The sequence below is a fragment of the Dermochelys coriacea genome, chromosome 14 (assembly GCF_009764565.3).
Source record: "Dermochelys coriacea isolate rDerCor1 chromosome 14, rDerCor1.pri.v4, whole genome shotgun sequence".
NCBI lineage: Eukaryota > Metazoa > Chordata > Testudines > Dermochelyidae > Dermochelys > Dermochelys coriacea.
The window spans coordinates 38,115,969-38,143,939 of record NC_050081.1 but is presented as its reverse complement, the minus strand read 5'-3'; the positions used below and the strand labels follow the sequence as shown (position 1 = coordinate 38,143,939).

Genomic DNA, 27,971 nt, shown 5'->3' with positions numbered 1-27,971 from the left:
AATCCTGGCCCCTGGAGAAGGCACCAGGCTGCGGATTTGCATAAACTCCCGATGAGCTCAGGGGAGCAGCTGGAGAGACTCCGGGGCGGCGGGACTCGGGGCGGTTTCACGCCAGAGCGGAGCCGGGCTCTGGTCCCGTTCGGCACCGCGGCTTGGATCTGGGGTTTTCTCTCCGGATCGGAGCCGGCTCCCCCGCAAAGCTGGATTTACAAAGCGGAGTAAAACCCGGGTGTCTTTCCCTTGCCTGCCCAGGGATTTTCACCTTCCTGGTTTCCAGGGGATTACATGGTGTTTGGCGTCTGCGAGGCGGAAGATCGGAGCGGCCAGGAAAGGTACGGTGTTTGGGCTTGACCTTGATCCGGGAGGGCAGGAACCCGGGGTGATCTGGCGGCACCCCAAAACTTCCGGATCTCCGATGGGGGTGGAACTCCGCTGGCTTCTGAGCTCAGTGACCCCAGTGTAAATCCGGAGTGACTCCGCTGCAATGGGGTCCAGGCTGGGTTCTGAGCTCAGCGACCCCGGTGTAAATCCGGAGTGACTCCGCTGCAATGGGGTCCAGGCTGGGTTCTGAGCTCAGTGACCCCGGTGTAAATCCGGAGTGACTCCCCTGCAATGGGGTCCAGGCTGGATTCTGATCTCCAGTGACCTTGGAGCAAAGCGGGTGTACCTGAGCTCAGCATCCCAGCGTTGCTATTTCAGGTTCCGCTCGGGCTCTGAAGTCTCCAGACGGCTCCGAAAGGGGCGGGGGGGGGGGGGGGGGAGACGCCAGGTATCAGCTCAGACCTGAGCCATTTTTAACCAGCCACTTCCAAGCGGTTCCCTTCTCCTCCTGCCTTTTCACCAGTCCCTGCGTCCCCCTCTGTCTCTGCCAGCCAGCTGCTCTGGGGGTCGCCAGCGCCCTCCTGCTAGGGCCAGCCCAGGAAGGAGGACTAATTACGAGCAATTAAAACAGCATTAACAAGAATCCTTATTCTCTTGCTAGGAAGGGGGAAAGGAAATATCGCACCGATGGGCCACGAGTATAAAGGACCAGTACCAAAACCATCGCTGGCAGCGAAATTAATAACCTTGATACTCAATAATGAATAGATACAGTAATAACTAGAAACATTGCTGTTATTAAAAGTAAAAAAAAAAAGCAGAAAAGGGAATATTAACAGAGAGAATGAAATAACATGTTGCTATAACAATACAGGTGAGAATAAATCATATAATTTACTGTTTCTATTACAGTAATGTATATCATTATTTATTACTATTATTTATTTGTGTATAAGCTGCAGCTGAGATCAGGGCGCCATTGTGCCGGGCGCTGCACAGACACACATGGAGAGACAGTCCCTGCCCCAGCTGAGATCAGGGCCCCGTTGTGCCAGGCGCTGCACAGACACACATGGAGAGACAGTCCCTGCCCCAGCTGAGATCAGGGCCCCGTTGTGCCAGGTGCTGCACAGACACACATGGAGAGACAGTCCCTGCCCCAGCTGAGATCAGGGCCCCGTTGTGCCAGGCGCTGCACAGACACACAGGGAGAGACAGTCCCTGCCCCAGCTGAGATCAGGGCCCTGTTGTGCCAGGTGCTGCACAGACACACAGGGAGAGACAGGTCCTGCCCCAAAAATCTTACATACGGGACAGACAAGGGGCTGGAGGGGAAACTGAAGCCCAGAGAGGGCCCGTGAGGTGCGCAACGTCTGTGACAGAGGCAGAAACAGAACCCAGGTGTCTTGCTGCCCAGTCTGGAGCCCCGCCCATACGACTGTTATTATGCAGATAACCACTAACGAGGTTTATAATCAGTTAAGAAGCCGTGGGGTGAAAGATCGTGATTATTTCTGCAGAAAAGTCCTGTTTAGGACTAAATCCAAGGACAGAACAGAAATGGACTGGATGGATAGTAGCCTGAGTTGAACGCAAGGTGTGGATTTTTCAAATCTAAGTAATATTCTCATTTTGATTTAGCTCAAAACAATTAGGAATGTATTTAAATTTCAACCAAATTAAAACACACTTAAAACCCACACTGGGGTTTGGCAACCAATTAACACAATTGTTTAAAGGTGGCAGATTCATGGGCAGACAAAGCTGGAATTTGAGAGGGGCTTGAAACTCACTTTGTCCCCCAGCATGAAAGGGAGGTTTGAAACTGATTTTTTTCCCCAAGCAGAAAGGGGAGTTTGAAACTCATTTTTTCTCCAAGGAAGAAAGCGGGGGATTTGAAACTCACTTTTCAAAGAAGTTCAAAGGCCCAAATTCCATTGTATTTCAGCAAGAACCTAAATCTTTCAGAAAACTGACCTGGGATCCTAATTGCTGTGCCTGCACTTAAGCATCCATGGTCTTGTCCTTGTTTCTTGTGAATATATTCATTGCCATTGTGGTTGTGTGTGGTGTCGTTGTTCAGAAGTGTGTGTGTTGCTGTTCCAATAGTCACAGGGTATTGTGATCTATTGTGTATGTACATGTTGTGGTTAGCTGTTGCTACTGTGGATGTGCATCATTGTTTATCTCTCGCTGGAAGTATTGTTTCATGTAGTTGTTTCTTGCTACTATTTGTGTGCGTTGCCATTGTGTGTTCTCATTTATTGTGCATGTATCTGTATTGGTGGCTAGCATTGTGTTTAATGCACTTATTTCTCATCTTGTGGTTGCGTGTTGGTTCTTGTCACGGTTCGTGTGTGCGTGATACGGTTATGCGTTGCTGTTCATTGCATATGTGCATATTGTTGGGAAGTCTTGTGATAGTTACACATTTTGTTAGTTGTTGCTTCTTGTCACGGGTTGTGTGTGTTGCCCCTGGGCTTGTTAGATCTGGGCAGGAACTGTGTTTTCCATTTTGTGGGAAGTTCCACAATGTTGGATTTTTTTTCCTGTTCTAAAGTGGAATGAAAACCATTATTTATTTATTTATTTATTTATTTTATTTTAAATTTCCCATGAAACAGAATTCCCAAATAATGTCATTTTCAGGCCAATCAAAATATTCCATTTCAAGGAACCTGAAACACTTCATTCTGCTTTTGACCGTACACAACTTTTTATTATTTGTCTCTCTAAAGAAACAAGGAACCGTGCTTCCAGATGCGGTTTCCAAACGAGAGCTCCAAACCATCCCGAAAACGTCAAAAGCGGGACGTTTCCACGTGAGCCAAAAGCGTCATTCGGGGTTGTACCACCATGAAATTTTGTTGAAATTGACACGTTTTCCGAAACGTTTTGGTTTAGCCAAAAGTGGTGCTGGTAATGGTGTGGGGGTTTTGTCACCAAAAAAAAAAAAAAAAGTTTTAGATGAAAAATGTCCAGCTTTGTTGATCGTCCTGGAGTGTCGGGGTTTTTTGTGCGGGTATGAATTGCAGATGCAGTACGGTTATGATCAGGCTTGATAAATGTATGAGTGGAATGATACACTGGGGCTGGCGGAAATAACAGGGGACTTGTCTATAGCCTAATTTCCTGTTATCAGTAGCTCATGTTGCCAATACACGGATCTATGTTATCCTCCTTGCTAGCGTGCCAAGGTACGTGTTGCTGTTGTGGTTTATTGTGTGTATCTGTATTGCGGTTGGCAGTGGCTGCTATTGGTTTGTGTTCTTGTTAAATATATTTATCGTTGTCAGTGTGTGCGTTGCGGCGTCTGTGTTTAGTTGTGGCTAACGTTGCCGGCGGTGGGTCGTGTATTTGCTGTTTGTTTCTATGCTTTTGATCAAGAACTCTCCTCTCTCCATCCCTGCCTGCATCTCTCTGTATCCGTCCCTGCACGCATCTCTCCTTATCTGTTCCACGCCAGTTTCTCACCCTAGGCTGGCCTCCCATCTGAAGCCCATGGCCAAGCGCCAACTGTCTGACAGGAGAGCTGTCTTTAGCCCTTGGCTTGTCCCCCGCGGTGCATGACTCCGCGGGTACCACGGTCGGCTGAGCATGTCGGGGGAGGTTACGGGTGCTCTGGGGATGTGTGCGTGGGCTGGGAATCCCAGCTGAGGGGGGCCCAGGGCCATTACGACCCGTGGGAGACTCGGCATGTTTCGGGGCAGCACAGAGTTCTCCTGGCTGCTCCGGAGGCAGTAGGGGCTGGTTGGACGGTTCTGATCCAGGCCTGGAGCCCAGGGCTGAGGGCAGCTGGAGGGTTTGCAGCAGTGCCTGGGGTGGGCTGGCTGGCCGCACAGACTGGAGGTGCTGAGGGAAAGAGGTCGGCTCTAAGGGGGTGTTGCGATTGCGTGTGGGGCACGTGGGAGGTGGGTGACTATAAACGCTTAGATCAATAAATCATTAATTATTAAGAATTTGTCGAATGCCTAGCTGACTGTATTAATTAACCCGAATTATTATGACTCCAAAGCCCAGATCAATGCATTACAATACTATTAATAATCTAGGGATCTCTACGTTATTGGTAATACTCACTCTAACGACTGGATCATGACATTTTGAAGTATTGGTGATAATTTCATCCTCTTTTACTGCAGGTTGACGAGCGAAAGCACAGCTAGTGTGAGACATGCCTAGATTAATACTTCATTAATTATACATGAGCAGTTATTAACCACTTAATGACGAGTGATATCATAATAATGATTAATGACTCGATTAATACTTAATAATTTGACAGCATTGATACATCATTAATTACCTGATCGATGCATTAATTATCTAGTCATTAGTCATAATTATTAATCATTAATGCACTGAGCTAGGCATTCGAGTAATTATATATATATATATATATATATATATATATATGTATTAATTAATGTAGCATTAGTGTACTAAATATTAATGGTTGCTCTAATCATTACAGGAATTAATGTATTGAGTCATAATTATTAATAAAAAGAAAAGGAGTACTTGTGGCACCTTAGAGACTAACAAATTTATTAGAGCATAAGCTTTCGTGAGCTACAGCTCACTTCATCGGATGCATTTGAAGTGAGCTGTAGCTCACGAAAGCTTATGCTCTAATAAATTTGTTAGTCTCTAAGGTGCCACCGGTACTCCTTTTCTTTTTTCTCCTTACAGTGTGTATGATAAACCCATTGTTTCATGTTCTCTGTGTGTGTATATATAAATCTCTCCTCTGCTTTTTCCACCAAATGCATCCAATGAAGTGAGCTGTAGCTCACGAAAGCTTATGCTCTAATAAATTTGTTAGTCTCTAAGGTGCCACAAGTACTCCTTTTCTTTTTGCGAATACAGACTAACACGGCTGCTACTCTGAAACCATAATTATTAATGTGTGTATGTAGTAAGTCGATTATTAATATATAATTAATGTGTGTCATTAGAGTAATAATTAATGGATTGCTCTAATAAGAGCAATAATTAATGTATATTTATCTAATTGTTAGTTATAAATAATAAATAGATCACATGAATAGTTACTCTAATGACTAGAGAGATCCATTAATATTAGGAGGCTAATGACTAATATTTTATCAATTATATATTATTAATAATACTTACTCCCATGGCTAGATCAATACATTATTAATTACTTATCTAATGACTGGATCAATACTTTATCAATCGTCCCCCTACCAGCCGTAGGCAATCAGCAACAGCACATCTCTGTAGCCAGCAATTCTGTAGCATGGGCTGGGGTCCCGAGAGGCTATAGGCACCTCACTGCCCTGTTAGGACCCGAAACCCCAGCACCAGGCCCCACTGGCGTTCCCTCGGCGCCCCAGCGTCTGCCGCAGCTGCTCCCTGGGCGTATCTGGCTGTGCGCACACGCCCTGCAGCGTCCCCTCCCTTTGGCATCCGGACGCTTAAACCCCCGAGCGCTTAAACCCCCCAGACGTTCCCCAGCCGAACTGACTCGTGGGCCTGAGCCGGCTGGCAAGCTCCGAACACAAGGCAACACAGCCCTACCTTGGCACCCCCTGGCTGGAGGACACCTCGGTTCAATTCCCCTACTCCCCACCTGCCCGGCCTGCAAAGAAGGGCTTTCAAGAGGGGATCTCAGATGAGTGCTCTAACCACTGAGCTCTGGGGAGACTCCACAGTGTGCGATTTGGTTTTCAAATATGTCATTTTGACAGACAAATTGCTGTTTATTTTAAGCATCCCCCCTGCCCCCAATGTGGAATGATTGAAACTTTCGCAGTTGAGTGCAATCCTGGGGGGGGGTCAGCATTACCCCCCACAATTTGTATTGATTTTAGCTGTTCACAGTTGCAGGAGATTTGGGGAGGTGGGGATTTGACGCTGGCCTTTTAGCCACATTACCGGTGCTCCAACAGCATTCTTCATCGAATGCTAGAAATGTCGGGCTGGAAGGGACCTCGAGAGGTCATTGAGTCCAGCCCCCTGCGCTGAGGCAGGACCCAGTAAACCTAGACCAGCCCTGACAGGTGTTTGTCCAGCCTGGTCTTAAAATCTCCAGTGTGGGGGATTCCACAACCGCCCTTGGAGCCTGGTCCAGAGCTTAACTTCCCTTGTAACTAGAAAGTTTTTCCTAATATCGAACCTAAATCTCCCTTGTTACCGAAGAAGCCCATTTCATATTATCCTGCCTTCAGTGCATATGGAGAGCAATTGTTCACTGTCCTCTGTACAGCAGCCCTTAACAGATTTGAAGACTATTTGATCCCCCCTTCAGTTTTTTTCCCCCTACTTTGCCTAGCTGGGAATTTGGATTATCGGCGGGAATAACTTTTCTTGTAGTTTTGGTTGTGCGCAGATGGTGAAATTGACGTTTACCGACATTGACCGATAAAAATTGACTCCCTCCGCGCTGGGATGGCATACGGCTCCCTCCATCTCTGCTGTCAAAACTTTGCCACTGTGGGAAAATATTTTTAAGAGGCAGTTGGAGTGGGGGGCACTGGGGCCCGCCTTTCCCACATGAGAGCCCCCACTGCTGGACGACAGGGTCGTTTTCCTGCTTGCTCTCCTTCTGATCCTTTCGCTCCTTAATCCAGAGTGGCACAACTTCCACAGGAGAGATGGAAGGAGCCATGCAGACTACCCCGTTGCCCAGTGGTTCAGTCACTCCCTTGAAAGGTGGCAGAGTCCAGTTCAAAACCTGTCATGCAGAGCAGGGAATTGAACCTGGGTCTTCCAGCTGAGTGCTCGAATGCCCAGGCTAAAAGCTACGTGGGAGAATCACCAGCCGGGGGCGGAGGCCCCCAAGAGGAGGCTTCCAGCTGAGAAGGCTGAGCGGCGCTAGACGCCTCCCTACAGCCCGGACTTTGTCACCTTTCTTGGGAAGAGGCGCGGGGCTTAGGCCACACCCCTCTGGTTGGCATCTTCCATTGGCTAGTTTAGGCTGCTTCCTGCCTAGCCTACGTTCCGTTGTGAATCTGGCCCTTAGACGCTACGTGCCTCAGTTTCCCCACCTATACAATGGGGATAAGAGCATTGCCTGCCATACAGGGGTTTGGGGAGGATAAATCCATGAGTTTTGAAATGAACAAGAATTACTGATGAGAAGGGCTGTCTAAGAGCTAGGTATTCTAATTGCATACGTAGCCTGTTATCAACACCAATCAGCAATCAACAGTATCAATAATTAGACATGATATTTTATTATTACAATCTGCATATTTATCTGTGGTCAACAATGAATATGATCAGTTTTATTATACACTACACTTTTTTATTATAATTATTAATGATGTATTATAATGGGAAATCAGCTATTAGTACAATTAACTATTATAACTAACTATTCTTATTAGCAAGACCATATTTGATTGGTTTTTGCCGATTAGCGTTTAGTACATTGATATTGTTATATCAGCTAGTGGTCGATAATTACTAAATATAACGTTGTTGTTATAACTGTAATTAGCGAATAGTCATTATCTGTCACTATTTGCTCTTTGAAGCATTTGTTAGTGCCAGGCAAAATTCGGACTCTATTGAATCCGGAGTGACCTGACTGCCGTCAATGCAGTCAGAGCCGGATTCTGATCTCGGTGACCTCAGAGTGAATCCAGCGTGACCCCATTGGGCTGGGCGCGGGGTGGTATCTAAGCAGGGTGGGGGAGATAGCCGGTGGGAATGGTTTAGACCGATTTTAGAACAGGACAGAAATTGGTACGTTTGGATGGAGTTGCTGGTAGCTGATCTGGTTCTGGGATCAGAGTCAGACTTCGATCCCTTATTTATTTCTTTTCTTTCTTTCTTCCTCCCTCCACCTGCCTCCTGTCTGAACCCCAGTACCCCAACTTGAATTGGGGGCGGGGGCTAGACTTTGGCTGCTCCCATGCAGTGATTGGCTGGCTAGCGTGCCACCTGCTGGGCCGAGGTGTGTTACACTGGGAAAGGGACTTGGGGGATTTGGGGGGTGCTGGCATGCGTTGGAGGCAGAGTTCGAGAGGTGTGCACGTAGGGTGACCTGAAAGCAAGTATGGAAAATCGGGACGTGGAGTGAGGGCGAGAATAGGCACCTATCTAAGACAAATCCCCAAATATTGGGATGATCCCGATACAGTGTTGTCGGGACGGCCGGTCACCCTCAGTGTGTGTGCGTCTGGCCTGGTCTCTGCCCTTTCGGGCTGGTTGGAAATTTTTCAAACAAAATGTCCCCCCCCCCCGTTCTCCCCCCCCCCCAAAATGTTGATTCATTCAAGCTGATCCCGCCTGACTGGAAAACGTGTGGAATTTTGTTCCCGAAACTTTCCAAAACTCCCATGTTGGTATTTTCGGAATGAAAAGGGTTGGGGTTTTTCCCCCCCGCTGAGAAACAACTTGTTGGTTTTAAAACTGAACTCAGCAGAAACTAAAGAGAGGTTGGACTGGAAACAAAACGTTTGGATTATTTCCATTCCCCCAACCTGACATTTTTCTTTGTTGTTTCCCCAATTTTTTTTTGAAATGTAGACTTTCCGTCCCGATTGGGATGGGAAAAATCGGTCAGAATCTCGGGGGGGGGGGGGAACCAGGATAAGAAAAAGCCCTTTTGTGTGTGTGTGTCTGTGCAGCCCCTCGGAGCAGCCAGCCTGTCTGTCCCTGGCTCGATCCAGGAGCATCTGGTTGAAGGTTAATGAGGTACTGGAGGTTGTGGTTGCAGGAACTGTTCAGGGAGGGTGGGGGTGGCGTGTGTGGATTGACCAGGTACAATCTAACTCAGGCTGAGTACGCTTGTCTCGGCTTCTCTCTGCCCCCCCGCCCCCCCCCCCAACCAGCCAGGCCATTGTGTTGGCTCTGAATAGAGCTGGGGAAGCGTGGGCAGCATGGCAATGAGCTGGGGGGAGGGAGAGCCGTAACATGCTGCTCAGGGCACCCGCAGGGCGTACTCAGACCCCCTGTCACACCCGACCAGAGCAATGCAACCGCATAGACAATCCCACACACAGCCAACCCCCCCGCTCTAACCACTAGGCCCCACTCCCTTCCCAGTGCCAGGGGTAAAACCCAGGAGTCCTGGCTCCCAGGCCCCCTGCTGTAACCCACCAGACCCCACTCCCCTCCCTGAGCCAGGGAGAGAACCCAGGAGTCCTGACAAGAAATTGCTGAACTTAGGCAAGTCACCTGTGGGCCCCTTAACCCTCCCCTACTGTCTGCTGTGTCACCATGGCTGAGCGCCCCACATACCCAGCTGCCTCTGACATTCAGCCAGGCAGCCAGCGGAAAATGCCTTATGTTGTAACTGGGTTTGCTGGGGACCCACCTGAGCCAGTTGCCCGCCTTGGGCCCAGATCAGACCCGGCGCCCCTGGGGACAGGCCCCAGGCCCCATTCCCTGCCCCCCAGAGCCAGCCGGTCCTCGCCCTTGGGTGGATGGGAGCCGGTGCCCCTAGAGGGGATAGGCCCCGTGCCCCATTCCCTGCACCCCGCGGCAGAGGGGTGTGTATGTGTCTGGGGGGGTCTCATCTGATGCCCTTGGCAACTGGAAGGTCCCTGACTTGCTCCGCCAGCGTCTGAGGCTGGTGACCCAGTGACCCCCTCAGGCCGCTGGGCTCCGGAGAAAAGGAAACTCAGTGAACGGAGGCCAGGGCGAGGAATGCCAGCGATGTGCCGGGAATGCGAGGCAGCCATGAGCAAAGCGCCAGCCCGCACTGCGCCCCGTGTGAGAGCCACACTGCCCTGCGGTGCCCCCACTCCTGACCCGCGGCCCCCCCGGCCCAGCCCCGCCGGTGCCCCTCGCTCCCGACCCGCGGCCCCCCCCGGCCCAGGCATGCCAGTGCCCCTCACTCCCAACCCGCAGTCCCCCCGGCCCAGCCCCGCAAGAGCCCCTCACTCCCGACCCGCGGCCCCCCCCGGCCCAGCCTCGCCGGTGCCCCTCACTCCCGACCCGCAGCCCCCCCTGGCCCAGCCATGCCAGTGCCCCTCACTCCCAACCCGCAGTCCCCCCGGCCCAGCCATGCCAGTGCCCCTCACTCCCGACCCGCAGTCCCCCCGGCCCAGCCCCGCAAGAGCCCCTCACTCCCGACCTGCAGTCCCCCCGGCCCAGCCCCGCCGGTGCCCCTCGCTCCCGACCCGCGGCCCCCCCCGGCCCAGCCCCGCCGGTGCCCCTCGCTCCCGACCCGCGGCCCCCCCAGGCCCAGCCCCGCCGGTGCCCCTCGCTCCCGACCCGTGGCCCCCCCCGGCCCAGCCCCGCCGGTGCCCCTCGCTCCCGACCCGCGGCCCCCCCAGGCCCAGCCCCGCCGGTGCCCCTCGCTCCCGACCCGCGGCCCTCCCGGCCCAGCCCCGCCGGTGCCCCTCACTCCCGACCCGCAGCCCCTGCCAGCCCAGCCCTGGGCTCCCCCAGCCCCGCCGGTGCCCCTCGCTCCCGACCCGCGGCCCCCCGCTGGCCCAGCCCCGCCGGTGCCCCTCCTGACCCGCAGCCTCCCACTAGCCCAGCCATGCCAATGCCCCTCACTCCCGACCCGCAGCCCCCCGCTGGCCCAGCCCCGCCGGTGCCCCTCACTCCTGACCCACGGCCCCCCACTAGCCCAGCCATGCCAATGCCCCTCACTCCCGACCCGTGGCCCCCCGATGGCCCAGCCCCGCCGGTGCCCCTCACTCCCGACCCGCAGCCCCCTTTGGCCTTTGCAGGTAGCTATGCCGGAATCCAGTGCCAGTGTAATGTCCAGGAATCTCCGCACCCCCTCCTAGGTGGGGGCCCTCTCCTCCCACCCCTGCGTGGGACCCAGCCTGGTTTTGAGCAGCTTCAGTAGCCCGCTCTGGGGATCAGCCCCATTCGTGGGTACAAAGGGACCCACCCGCCATGCCCTGATTCCTCCCCTCCCCGTCCAACTTGGCACCAACCCCCCCTGCCCCCAGCCTGTCAGCTGCTGTTTACCAGGGCAAGAGACAGGCAGCTGTTAGGAGTGACATTCCAGCAATGCATTATCGGAGCAGCTGGCCTGCGGGCGCCCCACACCCACACAGCCTCCTCTCGGCAGCCGGGGGGCTCCTGCTGCTGGGAAGGGGGTTAGTTTGGGGCACTGGGCTGCAGGGAATGGGGGCAGTGGGGCAGCAGGGGGCGCTGGGCTGCAGGGAATGGGGCCAGTGGGGCAGCAGGGGGCTCGGGAGCGGGGCAGGGGGGGTACTGGTGGAGGTCCCATTTATTTCCCCAAGGTCCTGACTCCTTAAGAGAGTCCGGGCGTGAACCCCGGTGTCCTGGTCAAATCCCAGAGGGTGGGGGTGAGGATCCCATTCACCCATGGGAACTTCCCAGCAGTGTCAAGTGGAGTTGGGAGTCACTTCCTGTCCTAAACAACTCTGTGGGTGTGTAGGGGGTTGTGTAGCGGGGGGTGTCCGTGTCTGTGTCTGTGCGTGTGTTGGGGGGGCAGTGGTGTCTGTGCGGGTGTTGGGGGGGCAGTGGTGTCTGTGCGGGTGTTGGGGGGCAGGACTGTCTGTGCGTGTGTTTGGGGGGCAGGGCTGTCCGTGCACACACACATGTGTGTGCATGTGTTGGGGAGGGGCAGGGCTGTCTGTGCATGGGTTTGGGGGGGAAGAGCTGTCCATGTGTGTGTTTGGGGGGGCAGGGCTATCCGTGCACACACACGTGTGTGTGTATGGGGGGGCAGTGGTGTCCGTGCGTGTGTTGGGGGGGCAGTGGTGTCCGTGCACTTGTGTTTGGGGCGGGCAGGGCTGTCCGTGCACACACGTGTTGGGGGGCAGGGCTGTCTGTGCACACACACGTGTGTACCCCATGGCTGTTCACTCCTTCACCCGCCGTTGTGCCGGGGAAGCTCTGACAATCACAGGAAGCCGCGGTGCCCTGGCTCCACAGCGTGTGTTACTCAGCCCCTGTGGACTCCCAGCACGGGGACCTGCAGGAAACATTTCTGGCTGGGGAGGGGCAGGATTTCCCATTCATCAGCTTCCCCATCCCTCTGCCATACCCCAGAGCTGGTTGCATGTCCCCACTGGGCAAACCGCATCCATGCGGCATCTCTGCGTGGCTGGTACCCAGCTGCCCTGCCCCAGAGGTGGCTGCATCTTAGTGCTGGGCAAACCTTCCCTTTGCAAAACTGTTCTGGGTAGCTGTTCCCCAGTCCCCCCTCCCCCCAGAACAGCTGCATCTCGGTGCCAGGCGAGCCATCCTGGAGCAGCATCGCTGTGTGGCGGGGAAGCCAGCTGTTCCTCCCCAGAGGTGGCTGCATCTTGGTGCTGGGGTGAGCGATTCCTGCTGAACTGACCCTGCTTTCTCCTCTCTGCAGGCATGAAGACCCTGTTGCCGGCCTAACCTGGCCTGAGGGGCTGAAACCGGGCGGAGCACGATGAAACCCATAATCCTTTGCAGCTTCCTCTTGGTGTCTGTCTGGGTATCGGAACTGGAGGGGCACTTTGATCTAGGTATCTCTAGGCGAAACCAAGTGTCCGTGGGGAGTGCTGTGTGTGTGTGTGTGTGTGTGTGTGTGTGTGTGTGTGTTTGGGGGGGGAAGAATGGGGCGGAGCAGGGGATGGGGTGCGAGGAGAGTGGGGGATGGGGCGCAGGGAATGCGAGGGACGCCGGAGAGGGGGTGCTGGGTACGGGGGATGGGTTGGGGAACGGGTGCTGCAATAGGAGTCGGGTGTGGGGGGGAAACGGGATGGGGGTTTGGGGTGGTGGATGGGGGTGAGCAGGGGATGGGGTGTGGGGGATGAGTTAGGGAGCGGGAACAGCAGAGGGCCTGGGTGGGTTATAGGGGGTGTATTGGGGCCAGGTAAGCTATAGGTGAGTTTATAGGGCCTTAGTGGACTATCAGGGTGTATAGGTTCTTAGTGGACTACAGGAGGTATATAGGGTCTGGGTGGGCTATCAGGGATGTGTAGTGGCTGGGTGGGCTATAGAGGATGTATAGGAGCCACTCTCCATTCGCTCTCTCTCTGCAGCCAAGTGTCGCTATGCGCTGGGCATGCAGGATCGAACCATCCCCGATGAGGATCTATCTGCCTCGAGTGCCTGGTCTGACTCCACAGCCGCCAAGCACAGCCGGTGAGTCCCCCTTCCCCCACCTCGAGAAGTCTCAGCCCTCCAGGGAGACCCTACAAGAACAAACCAGCCCCAGCTCTTACCCTCCAATAACAAACCAGTCTCAGATCTCCTGAGAGACCCTACAAGAAGCAGTGCAGGCAAAAGACCTATCTGGCTTTAAGATTAGACTCGATAAGTTTATGGAGGAGATGGTATGATGGGATAACATGATTTTGGCAATTAATTGATCTTTAACTATTCGTGGTAAATAGGCCCAGTGGCCTGTGATGGGATGTTAGATGGGATGGGATCTGAGTTACTACAGAGAATTCTTTCCTGGGTATCTGGCTGGTGAATCTTGCCCACATGCTCAGGGTTTAGCTGATCGCCATATTTGGGGTCGGGAAGGAATTTTCCTCCAGGGCAGATTGGAGAGGCCCTGGAGGTTTTTCGCCTTCCTCTGTAGCATGGGGCACGGGTCACTTGCTGGAGGCTTCTCTGCTCCTTGAAGTCTTTAAACCACGATTTGAGGACTTCGATAGCTCAGACATAGGTGAGGTTTTTCGCAGGAGTGGGTGGGTGAGATTCTGTGGCCTGCGCTGTGCAGGAGGTCGGACTAGATGATCAGAATGGTCCCTTCTGACCTTAATATCCATGAATCTATAAGAAGAAACCAGCCCCAGCTCTTACCCTACAGTAACAAACCAGCCCCAGATCCTGAGAAACCCTACAAGAACAAACCAGCCCCAGATCTCCTGAGAGACCCTACAATAACAAAACAACCCTGGTGCGTATCAAAGACGCTATGATAACAGATGGGCCTATGTAGGACTGTGGGGCAACCCTACAATAACAACCCGGCCCCAAATCTTATGAGACCCACCATTTACAAACTGGGCCAGGCAGCCCCAGCATTTCCGAGAGACCCTACAATAACACCGGGGCTAACCCCCCTGTATGGGTCATGTCCCCCCCCTTCCCTCGGGCGCAGGCTGGACACAAGCGACGGGGACGGGGCATGGTGCCCGGCGGGGCCCGTTTATCCCAACGACGCCGAGTTCCTGGAGGTCGACCTGCGGCGCCTGCACTTCCTGACCCTGGTGGGCACCCAGGGCCGCCACGCGGGTGGCCACGGCAAGGAGTTTGCCCGGGCCTACCGCCTCCACTACAGCCGCGACCGGCACCACTGGCTCGCCTGGCGGGACCGCTGGGGCAATGAGGTAGGGGGAGGATGCGGGGAGGGGTGAAGGGGACAGACTGCTGGGGCAGCAGGATGTGGGGCGAGGGGCATGGGAAGGGGAACGGGGGCAGAGGAGGGGGCGGGGAGGGGATGGTTGATGGGGTGGGGGCGGAGGGGGTTTAGGGAGTGGGCAGTCAGATGAGGGGGTGGAGGGGCAATGGGGCTGCGGGGGCAGGTGTGGTGAAGGGACAGTTGCAGGAGGGGTGGCAATGGAGAGAGGGGGGCAGTGAGTTGGGGAAAGTAGGTTCGTGCCCAGGCTCTGTCATGCTGGACTTTCCCCTTCTATCGCCACCCCCGTGACATCATAACTGTCTCCCTGTGATGTCACAGCTCCCTGTGACATCATTGTCTGTGACCTCATGACCCTCTGTGAGGTCTCCTCAATGCGACTTTGACATCATGACCACTTTGTGACATCGTGACTTGTCTGTAACACTAAAACCCCTTGTATGTGACATCATGACTGCTTGTGACATCACAGTCATCTCGGTGATGTCATCTCCCCTTCAGACATAGTCATTATCCACCTGCCTGTGACATCCTCCTACCATGTGACTCTGATGACACCAGTAGCGGTGGGGTCACAATGTTACAGGGATCATAAGGCTACTGCAAGAGCATGATGACAAGGCTGTGATGTCACAATCCGACAACGATGACATCAAATGGGGGGGGAGGGTGGCAACAACATGGTACCATGTGATGTTGTGCTGTGATGTGATAGGGTCCAGGGCTGTGAGGTCTGGCAGTGGGGGGGTCCCAGGGGGGTGGGTGGGGCTGGCGCGAGGCGTAGGGCTCCGGCTCCGGGAGTGATTAACCCCTCCCTGCCCAGGTGATCTCTGGGAACGAGAACACCAACGAGGTGGTTCTGAAGGACCTGGGGCCACCCATCATCGCCCGCTACGTGCGCTTCTACCCCCGCGCCGACCGCGTCATGAGCGTCTGCCTGCGCGTGGAGCTGTACGGCTGCATCTGGCGCGGTGAGGTTCCCTGCCCCCCACCCCCTACTTTGCTCTACTTTCCCGCCCCCCCCCACATTGTGGGGGTCCTGGTGGCTGATGCACATCCCTCTGTGTCTCCCCCTGCAGACGGGCTGCAGTCCTACACTGCCCCCCTGGGCCAGACCATGGTCCTCCAGTCGGAGCCCGTCTACCTCAACGACTCCACCTATGATGGCTACAGTGTCAGCAAGTGAGTTTTTACCACCCCCATACCCTTCTCCCAGCCCCGGTTCCCCACTGACTCCCCCATTGACCCACCCCTCCACACCCTACTCCACTCTCTGCTGACCCTCCCATCCTTGTCTCCCAGCCCACATCCCCACTGACCCCCATGTCCCACCCTGGTGAACCCCCACCCAAACCACTAAACAAACACTCCACTGGCCCCTGACCCCCTGCCTGGTCCCCTAAACAATCCCCTTCCCCCTCAGCTAGATCTGAGAATGGGTGAGTAAATGGATAGGCAGGCCAGAGAATGAGTGGATGGATGTATCTGACAAGGTAGAACTGAAGATGGTTCGACGGATGAATGGAAAAATAGATCTGATGATGGATGGATGGATAGATAGACCTGAAAATGAATGGACCTGGTGGGCGGATGGATTGACCGGAAGGTGGATGGATCTGTTGGGTGGATGGATAGATCAGATGGATCTGGTGGGTGAATGGATAGACTGGAAGATGGGTGGATCTGGTGGGTGGATGATTGGATGGATCTGATGACTAGATGGGTGGATGGATAGACAGGAGTGTGGATGGATCTGGTGGGTGGATGGATCGACCGGAAGGTGAGTGGATCTGGTGGGTGGATGGATAGGCCGGAAGGTGGGTGGATCTGGTGGGTGGGTGGATGGATAGGCCGGAAGGTGGGTGGATCTGGTGGGTGGGTGGATGGATAGGCCGGAAGGTGGGTGTATCGACCTCTCCTGTAGGTCCCCATTCCTGTTCCCTATTGTACCAGCCTGATACATTGGTCTCCCCCATCTCACTCCCTCAGTGCCAGAACCTAGGAGTCCCAGCCAGTCCCCCTCCTATGGGTCTGGAGGGACCCCTGGGGGCCATCCCCCTCCCAGTGCAGCACCTGACTCAGGGCAGGTGAGGAGCTGGCATTACCCCTGTCCATGGTGCTCTGTCTCCTCCTGGCAGACTGCAGTTTGGGGGGCTGGGGCAGCTGACGGATGGCGTGGTGGGGCTGGATGACTTCACCCAGACTAAGGAGCTGCGGGTCTGGCCGGGTTACGACTACATGGGTTGGAGAAATGATTCCTTCGCCAAAGGCTACATGGAGATGGAGTTCGAGTTCGACAGCCTGCGGGCCTTCACTTACATGAAGGTACCGGGATATGGGGCCTTTCCCCTCTAGGTGGCGCTGGCTGTGATCTGGCGCCAAGGTGAGGGACTGTCTGGCTCAGGGGGTCAGGGAATAGGACATGGGGCCTGTCGTTTCTAGTTGGCGCTGGCTCCACTCTGGCCCCAGGGTGGGGGACTGTCTTGCTCAGGTGGGTGGGGAATGGGATATGGAGCCTTTTCCCTCTATGGGGGGCCAGCTCCCATCCAGCCCCAGGGTGGCTGGCTGGCTCAAGGGTGCAGGAATTGGGGAATTTGCCCTCTATGGGGCGCTGGCGTCCTTTCCACGGCTGACCCTCCTTCTTCCCACAGGTCCACTGCAATAACATGCACACGCGGGGGGTGAGCATATTCCGGCAGGTGGATTGCAGGTTCAAACGCAGCCTCCCTACGGCCTGGGAGCCTGAACTCGTCTCCCACGTGCTGGCTGTGGACGTCAAGGACCCCAGTGCCCGGTCAGTCACTGTGCCCCTGGAGGGGCACTTTGGGCGTTTCCTGCAATGCCACTTCCACTTCTCCAGCACTTGGATGCTCTTCAGTGAGATCGCCTTCCTCTCAGGTGAGTTGGGTTCGTTCGTTAGCTCCTCCATTAATCAATTGGTTTGTTAGCTCATTTGTTCATTCAGGGTCTTTGGCAAATTTTTTTGTAGGTTCGGTCATTATTTATTTCATTAAATCTTTCATTAATTAGTCAGTCTTTCCTTTGTGAGATTTTCTGTGTTTTCCTTCATTAGTTGGTTAGTTTGCTGGTTGGCTGGCTGATTGGTTTTCTGGTGAATTTTGCTGGTTGGTCGGCTAGTTCATTGGTTAGCTGTTTGGTAAGCTTATTGATTGGCTCGTTGGTTGGTTAGTTTAGTTCATTTGTTGGATTCATTGGCTAGTCAGTTCCTTAATGAGTTGGTTGGTTGGCTTGTGCTTTGATTGGTTGGTTATGCCATTGTTTAATGTGTTGGTTACTTTGGTTCATTTGTGGTGGGTTGGATGGTTGGTGGGTTAGTTGGTTGGTTGGTTATGTTGATTGGTGCATTACTTTGTTGGTTCATTAGCTCTTTATTTTGTTCTTTCGTTGATAGTTCTCTCTCTCCCTCATTAATTAGTTGGTTCTTGTTGTTCGTTAACTCACAGGTTCTTCTTTTACCCCCTCTCATTCTTCAATTAGTGTGTTCCTGAGTTCATTCTTTCATTTGTCATCCATTCATTCGCTCCCTCTTTCCCCAGATGTGGTGGACAATGTGTCCATTTCCGGAACAAGCCATTGGCCCCCGATGGCTGGCCCCCGGCCCTCGGGCAGGGGTGCTGCAGCCCCACCTGTTCTGGAAGACCCTGGCTCCAAACTTCACAGAGACACCGGGGTCACGTCCAACCTCACACTCCAGGGTAAGCCACTCGGCAAGGGGTGGGACAGTGCATGCAGTTACTGTGGCCTTCTTCCCTGGGATTCACCCACTGAGAATCTGGTCCCAAATCTTCTCCTTGTCTCTGTCCATTTCAGACCTCGAGGTCCAAGGAGAGTCCAAATCTGGCCAGCCAATCGCCAAGGATGATAACAGCAATACCTCCATTCTCATTGGCTGCCTGGTGGCTATTATCCTGCTGCTATTGGTCGTCATCTTCCTCATCCTTTGGAGGCAATATTGGAAAAAGATCCTGGGGAAAGTAAGTGAGATGGGGCCAAGGGGGCTGCAGGTTGGGATTGAGGGGCCCTGGCAGAGCTGTATAGGGATGTGAGTGTGTGTTATATTTGCTATTCGGTGGCATTACAGAGCATATACCTATACGTTCCTTAACATGCTTGCTGCTCCTATATTTCGTGGGGCAGACGTGAATCAGGACACCTGGGTTCTGGCCAAGCTCTGGGGGTTGGGATTGGGGTCTAATGGGTTACAGCAGCAGGGGCTGGGAGCCAGGACTCCTGGGTTCATTCCTAACCCTTGGAGGTGGGGGGGAGTGGGGTGTTGTGGTCAGTGCCAAGGGCTGGTGTGATCTCTCTGCTGCCCCCCTCAGGCCCAGCGGAGAATCTCCGACGATGACCTGACTGTGCACTTGTCGGTCCCGGGTGACACCATCGTCATCAACAACACGATGAGCTCCCAACGCCACTCGAACCGCTACGAGCGCATCCATTCGGGGGAGACCGAGTATCAGGAGCCCAGCCGTGCCCGCATGAAATTGCCTGAGCTTCCCCATGGTGCTGAGAACTCTGGTGAGAGGCAGGGAATCGGAGGGACCCACCAGCTATGCCATGGGGAGAGAGGATCCATCCAAGCATGGAGAGCCAAGGCCAAGGGGCAGGATGGTAGATGGAAGGGGTGGGAGAAAGAGGTGGATGGGTTGACAGGCAGATGGACAGCAAATGGATGGATGGCGAGATGGACAAGTGGGTGGATGGACGGATGGATGGACGGACGGACAGATGGATAGTTGTATGGATTGATGGGTGGATGGATAGGTGGACAGACAGGAAAATGTGCAGATGGATGGCCATATGAGTGGATGGATGGATAGACTGACAGGAGGATGGAGGGATGGATATATGGCTGGACAAATAGACAGATAGATGGCTGGATGGTGGACCGGTGGATGAAGGGACTGATGGATGGACAAATAGGTGGATGATGACCACATGGATGGATGGACTGACAGGTGGATGAAGGGATGGATGGATGATGGACAGGTGGATGAAGGGATGGAGAGAAGGATGGATAAATGGATGGATGGACAGATGGACAGATGGAAGGATGAAGCGATAGGTAGCAGGATGAAACAGTAGATGGATTGACTGACGGATCGAGGGAGAAATAGAGAAGTGGGCAGAAAAGGGAGGGAGTGAAAGGCAGAGACCAAGAAGTGTCGAGATGCAGGGATTTCAGGGGGTGGAGGAGGAAGAAAGAGCAGGAACGAGAGGAGAAAGAGGGTCATGGAGAGTGTGAATGGGGAAGGGCCAGATGGAGGAAAGGAAGCCCGCGGCAGAGAGCAGGAGGGCTGCAGGAAGGGGGACGGAGAAAGCCAGGAAGGAAAGATGGATGGAGGGAAAATCCGTGGTGGGCAGAGAGCTGGAAGGGGGAGGCAACTTCCTCCCACGCCCCCTTCTCTGGTGCTGTCCCTCCCCCCTTCAGCTGCAGATTTGGGACCCCCTCCCCCATCCTGCTGTGTTTACCCCTCCCCTCACATCTCATCCTATGTGTCCTCCTGCATCCATGGCCACAGAGAGTGACTGACGCCCAGCTCTGGGAGGGGAGTGGGGTCTAGTGCTTAGAGCCATGGGGCTGGGAGCCAGGACTCCTGGGTTCTATTGCCCCAAAGAAGGGGCCTGGCTTTATTACCCTCATGTGTCAGGAATGTCTGTCTCCCTTCCATTGTCTCGGGAAAGATGGGGTCTAAAGGGGAGGAGCATAATGCAGCCCCGCCCCATGCCCCACCCCTCTCGTGTGCGTCTGTCAGTCTGTTCTCATCCATCCGCTTGTCTCTCCCTCCCATCCCCGCCCCACATCCCCTTCTCCCGACAGCTCTGCTGCTCAACAACCCGGCCTATCGGCTCTTCCTGGCCACATACGCCCAGCCAATGGGAGGGCTCGCTCGCCCGCCAGCCGACGGGGCTAAGCCAATCAACACAGATGGTAAGGAGGGCGCCACCTGGAGGCCCGACCTGGGAGCGCAGCAGCTCGTGGGCTGCATTCCTCTGTACCCCTCTAGGGGGCGCTCTCTGCTTCCCACCTGTCTCACCTTCCACCCTGTCTGCATGCATAACCCAGGTTGGCATTGACCCGTGGCCGTCTACTCCCATGAACCTCTCTGCTTTGGCTTATGGGACCAGGAGGGGTCAGGGCTTTGATAAGTAATAACATTGTACCTTCAGCTCTGCAGGATTCCTCATCGTGGTGCCAGGATGCAGCTGGCTCTGGGGTGGGGCACATTCACACATAATGACGCTGCAGAAGGATCCCTCGCCGGATATGCAAATGCTTCCGGGCTGGGGCAGCTGTTCATACATGGATCCCTTGTCTGGCATTGAGTTGCAGCCACCTCTGGGGTGGAGTGGCTGTTTATACAGAGATCCCTCATCTGGCACTGACATGCAGCTGCTTCTGGGGTGGGGCGGCTGTTTATACAGGGATCCCGCATCCATCGCTGAGAGACGGCCAGCTTTTGGATGGGGCAGCTGTTTATACAGGGAGCCCAGCACCGAGATGCAGCCAGCTCTGGGGTGGAGCATATCAGGGTCTCCCCGCTGACAGGAACATCCCCGCTAATCCCCAGTCTCTTTGCCCCCCGCAGCCTGCAGCGGCGACTACATGGAACCAGACCCTGCCGGGGGCCAGGCCGCTGCGCAGAACAATGTCCCTCACTACGCCGAGGCAGACATTATCAACCTGCAGGGGGTGACAGGCGGGAACACCTACGCCGTGCCCGCTGTGGCCGTGGACGCGCTGGCCGGCAAGGACATGGCCCTGGGGGAGTTCCCCCGGGGGCGTCTCCTCTTTAAGGAGAAGCTAGGGGAGGGGCAGTTTGGAGAGGTGGGTCCCTGAACCCCATGTGCCGTCCCCCCTCCACTGTCCCAGCTTTCTGCCTGCTTTCACTTCTGCTCATTCTCCCATTGTGCCCTTCACATTGTGCTTTCATCCATTCTTCCACCCTTCATTCCTTTGGTCCTCCCCTGAGCCTTTCGTTCATTCCTTCTTCTGTTGGTTTTGCCACTCGTGAGTTCAGCCTTTGCCTCATTCACTCAGTCTTGTGTTTGTTCGCCCCTTTTGTCTTTCACTAATTTAGTCGTTCACTTGTTCATTTATACATTTGTCAGTTCCTTTGTTCTTTCTGTCATTGGTGCAGTCGTTGCTCCTTTCAGTCTTCCCTTCATCCAGTTCATTCATTCATTCATTCATGGTTTTATTCAGTTGGTAGTGCTTTCCTTTTTATCATAACTTCATTCATGAGTTTGTACTTCCTTTGCCGTCTTCACTCATTTGTTTATTCTTTCCTTCAGTCAGTAGTTTTTATTCGTTCTTTTGTTTCTTTCATTTGTTTGTTTGTTCGTCTGTGAATTCATTTATACGTTATTTGATCCATTTGTTCTTTCATTTGTTTTCCTCCATTCTTTCGTTCGTTCCTTTGGTTCAGCCTTTCGTGTTATTTCATAATTCGTTCTTTTATTCTCTTCCCTTCTTCCCCCCTTCGTTCTTCTTTCTCTCGGTCCGTTCTCCCTCCAACCAGCCTTGACTCTTACTTTCTCTCTCTCCCTTTCACTCTCACCTTCTCTGCCCATCTCCTTTCCCAACCCCCGCTTTGTTTCTGTCTGTCTTTCTTTGTACACCTGTTTTCTCCTCCACCTCTTTCCCCATCCCTTTCTCTGCTCTGAGGAAGCAGGGGGGCTATTTTATAGGCGGAAGGATCTGGGAGGCCGTGCTGAGTCCAGGGGAGGGTGTATTAGTGGGTGGGTTATGTGGGTGACCCTGCCAGGTGCTGATTGGCTGCTGCTCTCTGCCCGCCCTACCCCCACCCCCCAGGTGCATCTCTGTGAGGTGGAAAGTCCCCAGGATCTGCCCATTCTGGAATTCCCGTTCAATGTGCGCAAGGGACGCCCCCTGCTGGTGGCCGTGAAAATCTTGCGCTCTGATGCTACCAAGAATGCCAGGTGAGTGCACAAGGGTTTGGGGGGGGGGAGAGGTGGGGGATGATGCTTGTGCAAATATGGAGGATCTCATTGCACACGGGGGGAGTGATCGTGGAAACACAGTATCTCCTGCTGCAAATGGAGAGTTCCTTGTGAGACCTCAGGCCATCCCTTGTGAGTGCAAGAGGAGGGGCATGTGTGCAAACATGGCATGTCCCGATGCACAAGGAAGGATGCTTCTGCGACCTCAAACCATCTATTGTGAGTGCACGGGGGAAGGGGGGCAATCGTGCAAACATGGAATGTCCCATTGCATGGGGTGGATGCTTCTTACACCTCAGACCATCCACTGTGAGTGCACAAGAAGGGAATGAGCGTGCAAACTCAGAACATCCTGTTGTACTGGGGGAGACAGGTGTGTCACCAGAGACCTTCCTTTGCACAAGGCAGATGGTGGTTTCACTGTGGCTCGCTCATCATGAGTACATGAGAAGGTAGCTTGTGCCCCCTTGGACTGTCCCATTGTGAGCATGCGACAGGGAAGCATGTGCAACACCAGAATGTTGCACGAGGGGGATGCTTGTGCAGCCGTGGATTATTCCCTCATGAGTGCACCATGGGGTGCTGATAAGACCTTTCACCCCACCCCAAGGAACGACTTCCTGAAGGAGGTGAAGATCATGTCGCGGCTGAAGGACCCCAACATTGTGCGGCTGCTGGGCGTGTGTGTGCGGGACGACCCCCTGTGCATGATCACAGAGTACATGGAGAATGGGGACCTCAACCAGTTCCTCAGCAGCCACGAGCTGGAGGACAAGCTGGGGGGCAGCACCAGTGATGCCCCCACCATCAGGTACCCCCGGTACTATCCCCAGGGCAGGCCAAGAAGGCCTAGCCCAGCCAACCCTGCACCCTGGTGTGGGGCTCAGGGCATGGGATCCAGGGGTCCCAGTGTATGCTGGGAATATCTGATGTTCCCTTCCTTTCTCTGCCTCAATGCATGCTGGAAATATCTCTGACGACATCCCTTCCCACTGCTCTTCTGCTCAGCTGCCCCAGTGCGTGCTGGGAATATCTCTTACCTCTCCTCCTCTTCTGTTCAGCTACCCCACGCTGGTCCACGTGGCGGCTCAGATTGCCTCGGGGATGAAGTTTCTGGCCTCTCTCAATTTTGTGCACCGGGATCTGGCCACGCGCAATTGCCTGGTGGGGGAGGGCTTCACCATCAAGATCGCCGACTTTGGCATGAGCCGCAACCTCTACTCGGGGGACTACTACCGCATCCAGGGGCGCGCCGTGCTGCCCATCCGCTGGATGGCCTGGGAGTGCATCCTCATGGTGAGACCCCCCCTGGAGGCGGGGTCTTGTGGAGAGGGGGTGTGGCCTGGGGAAAGCGGTGGGGCTGGTGGAGGGAGGACTACGCCTGCATCCTGGGGTGCAGTGTGCAGCCCATTTGCTGGGTGGCTTGAGAGTGCATCCTCCTGGGGGGGGGGCCTGTTGGGGAGAGGGGGCAGGGTCTAGGGGAGAAGGGAGGAGAGTAGAAGTGGGGAATGGACAGGGAATAGGGTAGGGGGAGGGATAGCTCAGCGGTTTGAGCATCGGCCTGCTAAACCCAGGATTGTGAGTTCAATCCTTGAGGGGGCCATTTAGGGATCTGGGGCAAAAATTGGGGATTGGTCCTGCTTTGAGCAGGGGGTTGGACTAGATGACCTCCTGAGGTCCCTTCCAACCCTCATATTCTATGATTCTATTCTAAAAGGGAAAGCGGGGGAGTGTGGAAGGGTAGAAGGAGGAAGGGAGGGGAAAAGGGGAGTGTGGAAAGGAGAGAAGGTGAAAAGGCTGGACGAGAGGGGGAAAGGGAGTGAATGGTGCGGGGGTGTGCAGAGATGGCCCGGCCTGGGGAGCAGGGTAGGGAAGAGAGTGGAGGGGCCTGAGCAGGCTGATTGGCTTCCTCCAGCTTCTGATCCACTGGCTCCTGGCAGGAGGTAATTTGTTTTAAACTGTGGAGTGCACCCTGGCAGGGAGGAAGGGCATCCCACAGTTTGAAAACCTCTGTGCTAAATGGAAGGCAGGAAATGGGACATGACCCTGCATGCCCCGCCCCCATGCATCACCTCCAGGAGGCGCAAATATGCTCGCTTGCCCCGGGTGCTAAAATGCCTCATTACAGCTCCGAGGAAGAGAGAATTTGGGTAGGGAAAGGGGAACGGGGCAGGAGGAGGGAGCAGGGAAAGAGGAGTGGAATGGGGGGCAGGGTTCCATCTTGGAGGTTTGTACACACACACACACTAACCCTGTCCCCCAATGCAGGGGAAGTTCACCACAGCCAGCGATGTCTGGGCCTTCGGGGTGACGCTCTGGGAGGTGCTGATGCTGTGTCAGGAGCAACCCTACAGCCAGCTCACCGACGAGCAGGTCATCGAGAATGCCGGGCAGTTCTTCCGGGACCAGGGCGAGCAGGTACTGGAGACAGGGCATTTCCCCCCTCCAGGGATGCCAGTTGCCAGGAACCAGATGGGATTGGAATGGCTGGTTCAGGGGGGCAAGGGAATGGGACATGGGGTCTTTCCCCTCTAGGGGGCACTGGCTGCCCTCCAGCTCCAGGGGTGGCTCTGGCTGTGGGAATTGGGCCTGTACCCTCTAGGGGTTGTGACATCCCCCAGGGTACAACCTGGACTGTGGAATCTCTGCACCCCCTTAGCTCAGGGGAGCCCCTCCAGACTTTGCCCTCACACAGTCATCAGCATGTGAAGCTGCACCCAGCAAAGTTACATGAATCCTCTCCCAGCCACTCATGAACAATACACGGGGAGACGCCCACAAATACCCGCAGCCCCAGCCTTGCACCCCAGAAATGTGTGTCTTTTCCCTGCTCCCACACAAATATACAGTTCAATTATTCTTCTCTTTGTCTTCCAAATGATCTGTTGTCCATATGTCAAAATGGTAATGCCCTTATTTTATACCCTCCTCCTCTCCTTGAGGAACACCCCCCCCCCGCCCTGATGGGGTGTGGACAAAGCAGTCCCCTGTGTACATGAGGTTCGAAGCATCTCTCAGGTGAATTGTACATTTCTTGCTTGCATCTTCTGGTTCGTGACATTTGGGGTGATGTGCAAGGCCTTTGTTTACAATCGCTTGTGATTTCTGAGAAGCTAGTCTGTGGGCATTTGACAGACTCACAATATGTTTCAGTAACAAACATGTAGGAAAATCTCAGTATACAATGACACGCACAGCTTTTAATGGGACAATGATGTTCAGCAAGTTATGACTTTTCAAATGATACCTCTCAAGGCAGACTTGGTAATATATCATAACCATAAACAAAGGGTGAATATGGAGGTACAGTATGTCACAGGGGTGCTGGTGCTGATCTGGCACCAGGGGGGGACAGCTGGCTGGCTTGTGGGATAGGAACTCACTGACCCCTCTCTGCCCCCCAGATGTACCTGTCCCGGCCCCCTGCCTGCCCCCTGGCTCTGTATGAGGTGATGCTGCGCTGCTGGGTCCGTGAGTCCAAGGACCGTCCCTCCTTCCAGCACATCCACCGCTTCCTGTCTGAGGATGCCCTCAACATGGTGTGAGCCAAGCTTGAGCAGAGGGGGGGCCAGCCCATGTGGACCCCCAGGCAACAGCTTCTATTCTGCATCTCTCCAGCTACAGCTGTGGGTCATCTGTGCAGGAGCTTGGGTGGGGAGCTGGATCTGGGAACTGGAAGCTTCTCTACTGGGGCGTCTTAAGGGGCATCTGTCCTTGTGTCTGACCCTACCTCTATCTGTCCATCCCTGGCTGGCCAGCCTGCCTGCCACTCTAGCTAGCTAGCTCACTCCTCTCTCCAGGCATTCCTGACCCTTTCTATCGATATATTTTTTCATCCTTTTTTCATTATCCCTGTCTCTCTTTCACTCATTCACACACAGATTCCATGTCCCTCTCTCACTTTCTCTCTGTCCCCCCGCTCTCTCTTGTTGCCATCTCTCATCCCCTCTACGTCTCTCTATCCCTCTCTCTCTCACTCCCTTTTTTCCCATCTACCCTTCCTTGCTCCTTACTCCTCCTTCCCTCATTCCTTCTTTTTTACTCTTCCCCTCTGTATCCCTTGAAGGGTGTTTCTTTCTTCCCCACTGCCGTCCTGCAGCGGGGATGCCTCCAAAAGGGACTTGGCAGAACTGGCTTTGGGGGTCAGACTTATGTATTATTTTAATTTCACTTGGACTGGACTAACACTGGGGGAAAAATAGTGCCTTGGTGTCGTGGCACTGGGGTGAACTGAACACTGGATGTAGGAGTTGCTACTGACATGGACAGGGGAAGGGAGGGTTGGGGCGAAGGTACGGGACAACAATGAAATAGCCTGGAGGCAACCAGGCCATCCTCAGAGGAGGGAGACTGGTCGGGGGTGGTGGTCTGCTGTAACAAAGCAAGAGACGCTGTTTGTTCTAGAAAGAAAAGGAGTACTTGTGGCACCTTAGAGACTAACAAATTTATTAGAGCATAAACTTTCGTGAGCTACAGCTCACTTCACGAAAGCTTATGCTCTAATAAATTTGTTAGTCTCTAAGGTGCCACAAGTACTCCTTTTCTTTTTGCGAATACAGACTAACACGGCTGCTACTCTGAAACCTGTTTGTTCTAGCAGGTCCAGATCCCCAGCTGATGCCAATCAACATCAGTGCAACTACTGCTGGTTGACACCAGCTGGGGATCCAGGAATCATTGTTTGTAATTTAATTTTTACTTGCTCCTGAGACTTGGAGCAAGAGATTGTAGATAACGTACTATAGAGTCTGGGGGCAGTGAGATTTTCACTAGTGACTAGTGTTTTAGGGTGCATTCATTTTTGTAGAGGGAAAGAGGCACCATGCTAAAGGGCCTTCTCAGAAAATCAAGTGCCTTTAAGGTGCAAAATCACTAATCACTTTGCAAAGTCTTGAGCTGAGCTTCCCAAAGGAGGTGAAGGTGAGTGAAGTGCTCATAGAAATGAATGAGCTTTTGAGCACTAAATTTCCTTAGACTTCTCCGAAATCCCCAGACATATAAATAAATGTCATAACAATAAATTTGTTAGTCTCTAAGGTGCCACAAGTACTCCTTTTTCTTTTTGCGAATACAGACTAACATGGCTGCTACTCTGAAACCAGTCATATTTTTGTTTCCAAGGAGTAAATATTGGTGACTGTGATATAGATTTAATGATTTGGATGTGTATGTTTTTGTCTCTCTCCACCCACACACAACCCTGTCAAATGCTTTTTATTCATTTTTTAAATTCCTTGCTAACCTTGGTAGTTTTTTTTTTCTTTTTTACTATTGTTATTTGGAAACGGGATCTGTACATATTTGGCGAGTAGAGAAAAAAAAAGATTTTTACACTAATATATAGATTTTTGTTGTTGTTTAGTTGTTTCCTTTTATGTGGTGAATAAAAGCTTTGCATTTTCTA

At 53.7% G+C, this 27,971-nt stretch overlaps 1 protein-coding gene across 5 annotated transcripts; it reads left to right on the top strand.

Annotated features, from left to right (window-relative positions):
- The first annotated feature begins 28 nt into the window (after positions 1–28).
- DDR1 (discoidin domain receptor tyrosine kinase 1) lies at positions 29–27,971 on the top strand. Of its 5 annotated transcripts, XM_038372181.2 has the most exons (19): positions 29–332; positions 3,060–3,143; positions 12,593–12,728; positions 13,248–13,350; positions 14,321–14,549; positions 15,402–15,549; positions 15,658–15,760; positions 16,717–16,903; positions 17,230–17,476; positions 18,136–18,294; positions 18,410–18,573; positions 18,922–19,120; positions 20,424–20,534; positions 21,193–21,431; positions 22,419–22,546; positions 23,178–23,378; positions 23,629–23,863; positions 24,836–24,985; positions 25,972–27,971. In XM_038372181.2, the coding sequence occupies exons 3-19, from the start codon at positions 12,653–12,655 to the stop codon at positions 26,110–26,112; spliced, it is 2,820 nt and encodes a 939-aa protein (XP_038228109.1). In that variant the 5' UTR covers positions 29–332; positions 3,060–3,143; positions 12,593–12,652; the 3' UTR covers positions 26,113–27,971. The 5 variants fall into 5 exon arrangements, with proteins under 5 accessions (XP_038228109.1, XP_038228108.1, XP_038228114.1 ...); XM_038372180.2 differs by lacking the exon at positions 3,060–3,143; XM_038372184.2 differs by lacking the exons at positions 29–332; positions 3,060–3,143 and adding an exon at positions 3,391–3,518.

What these genes read in the sequence shown, in the direction of transcription:
- DDR1 (XM_038372180.2), top strand. Translation starts at nt 12,653, where the DNA reads ATGAAACCCATAATCCTTTGCAGCTTCCTCTTGGTGTCTGTCTGGGTA. An exon ending in AGTGATGCCCCCACCATCAG is followed by an intron (nt 23,379 to 23,628) that starts GTACCCCCGGTA and finishes TCTTCTGTTCAG; the next exon opens with CTACCCCACGCTGGTCCACG. An exon ending in CCTGGGAGTGCATCCTCATG is followed by an intron (nt 23,864 to 24,835) that starts GTGAGACCCCCC and finishes CCCCCAATGCAG; the next exon opens with GGGAAGTTCACCACAGCCAG.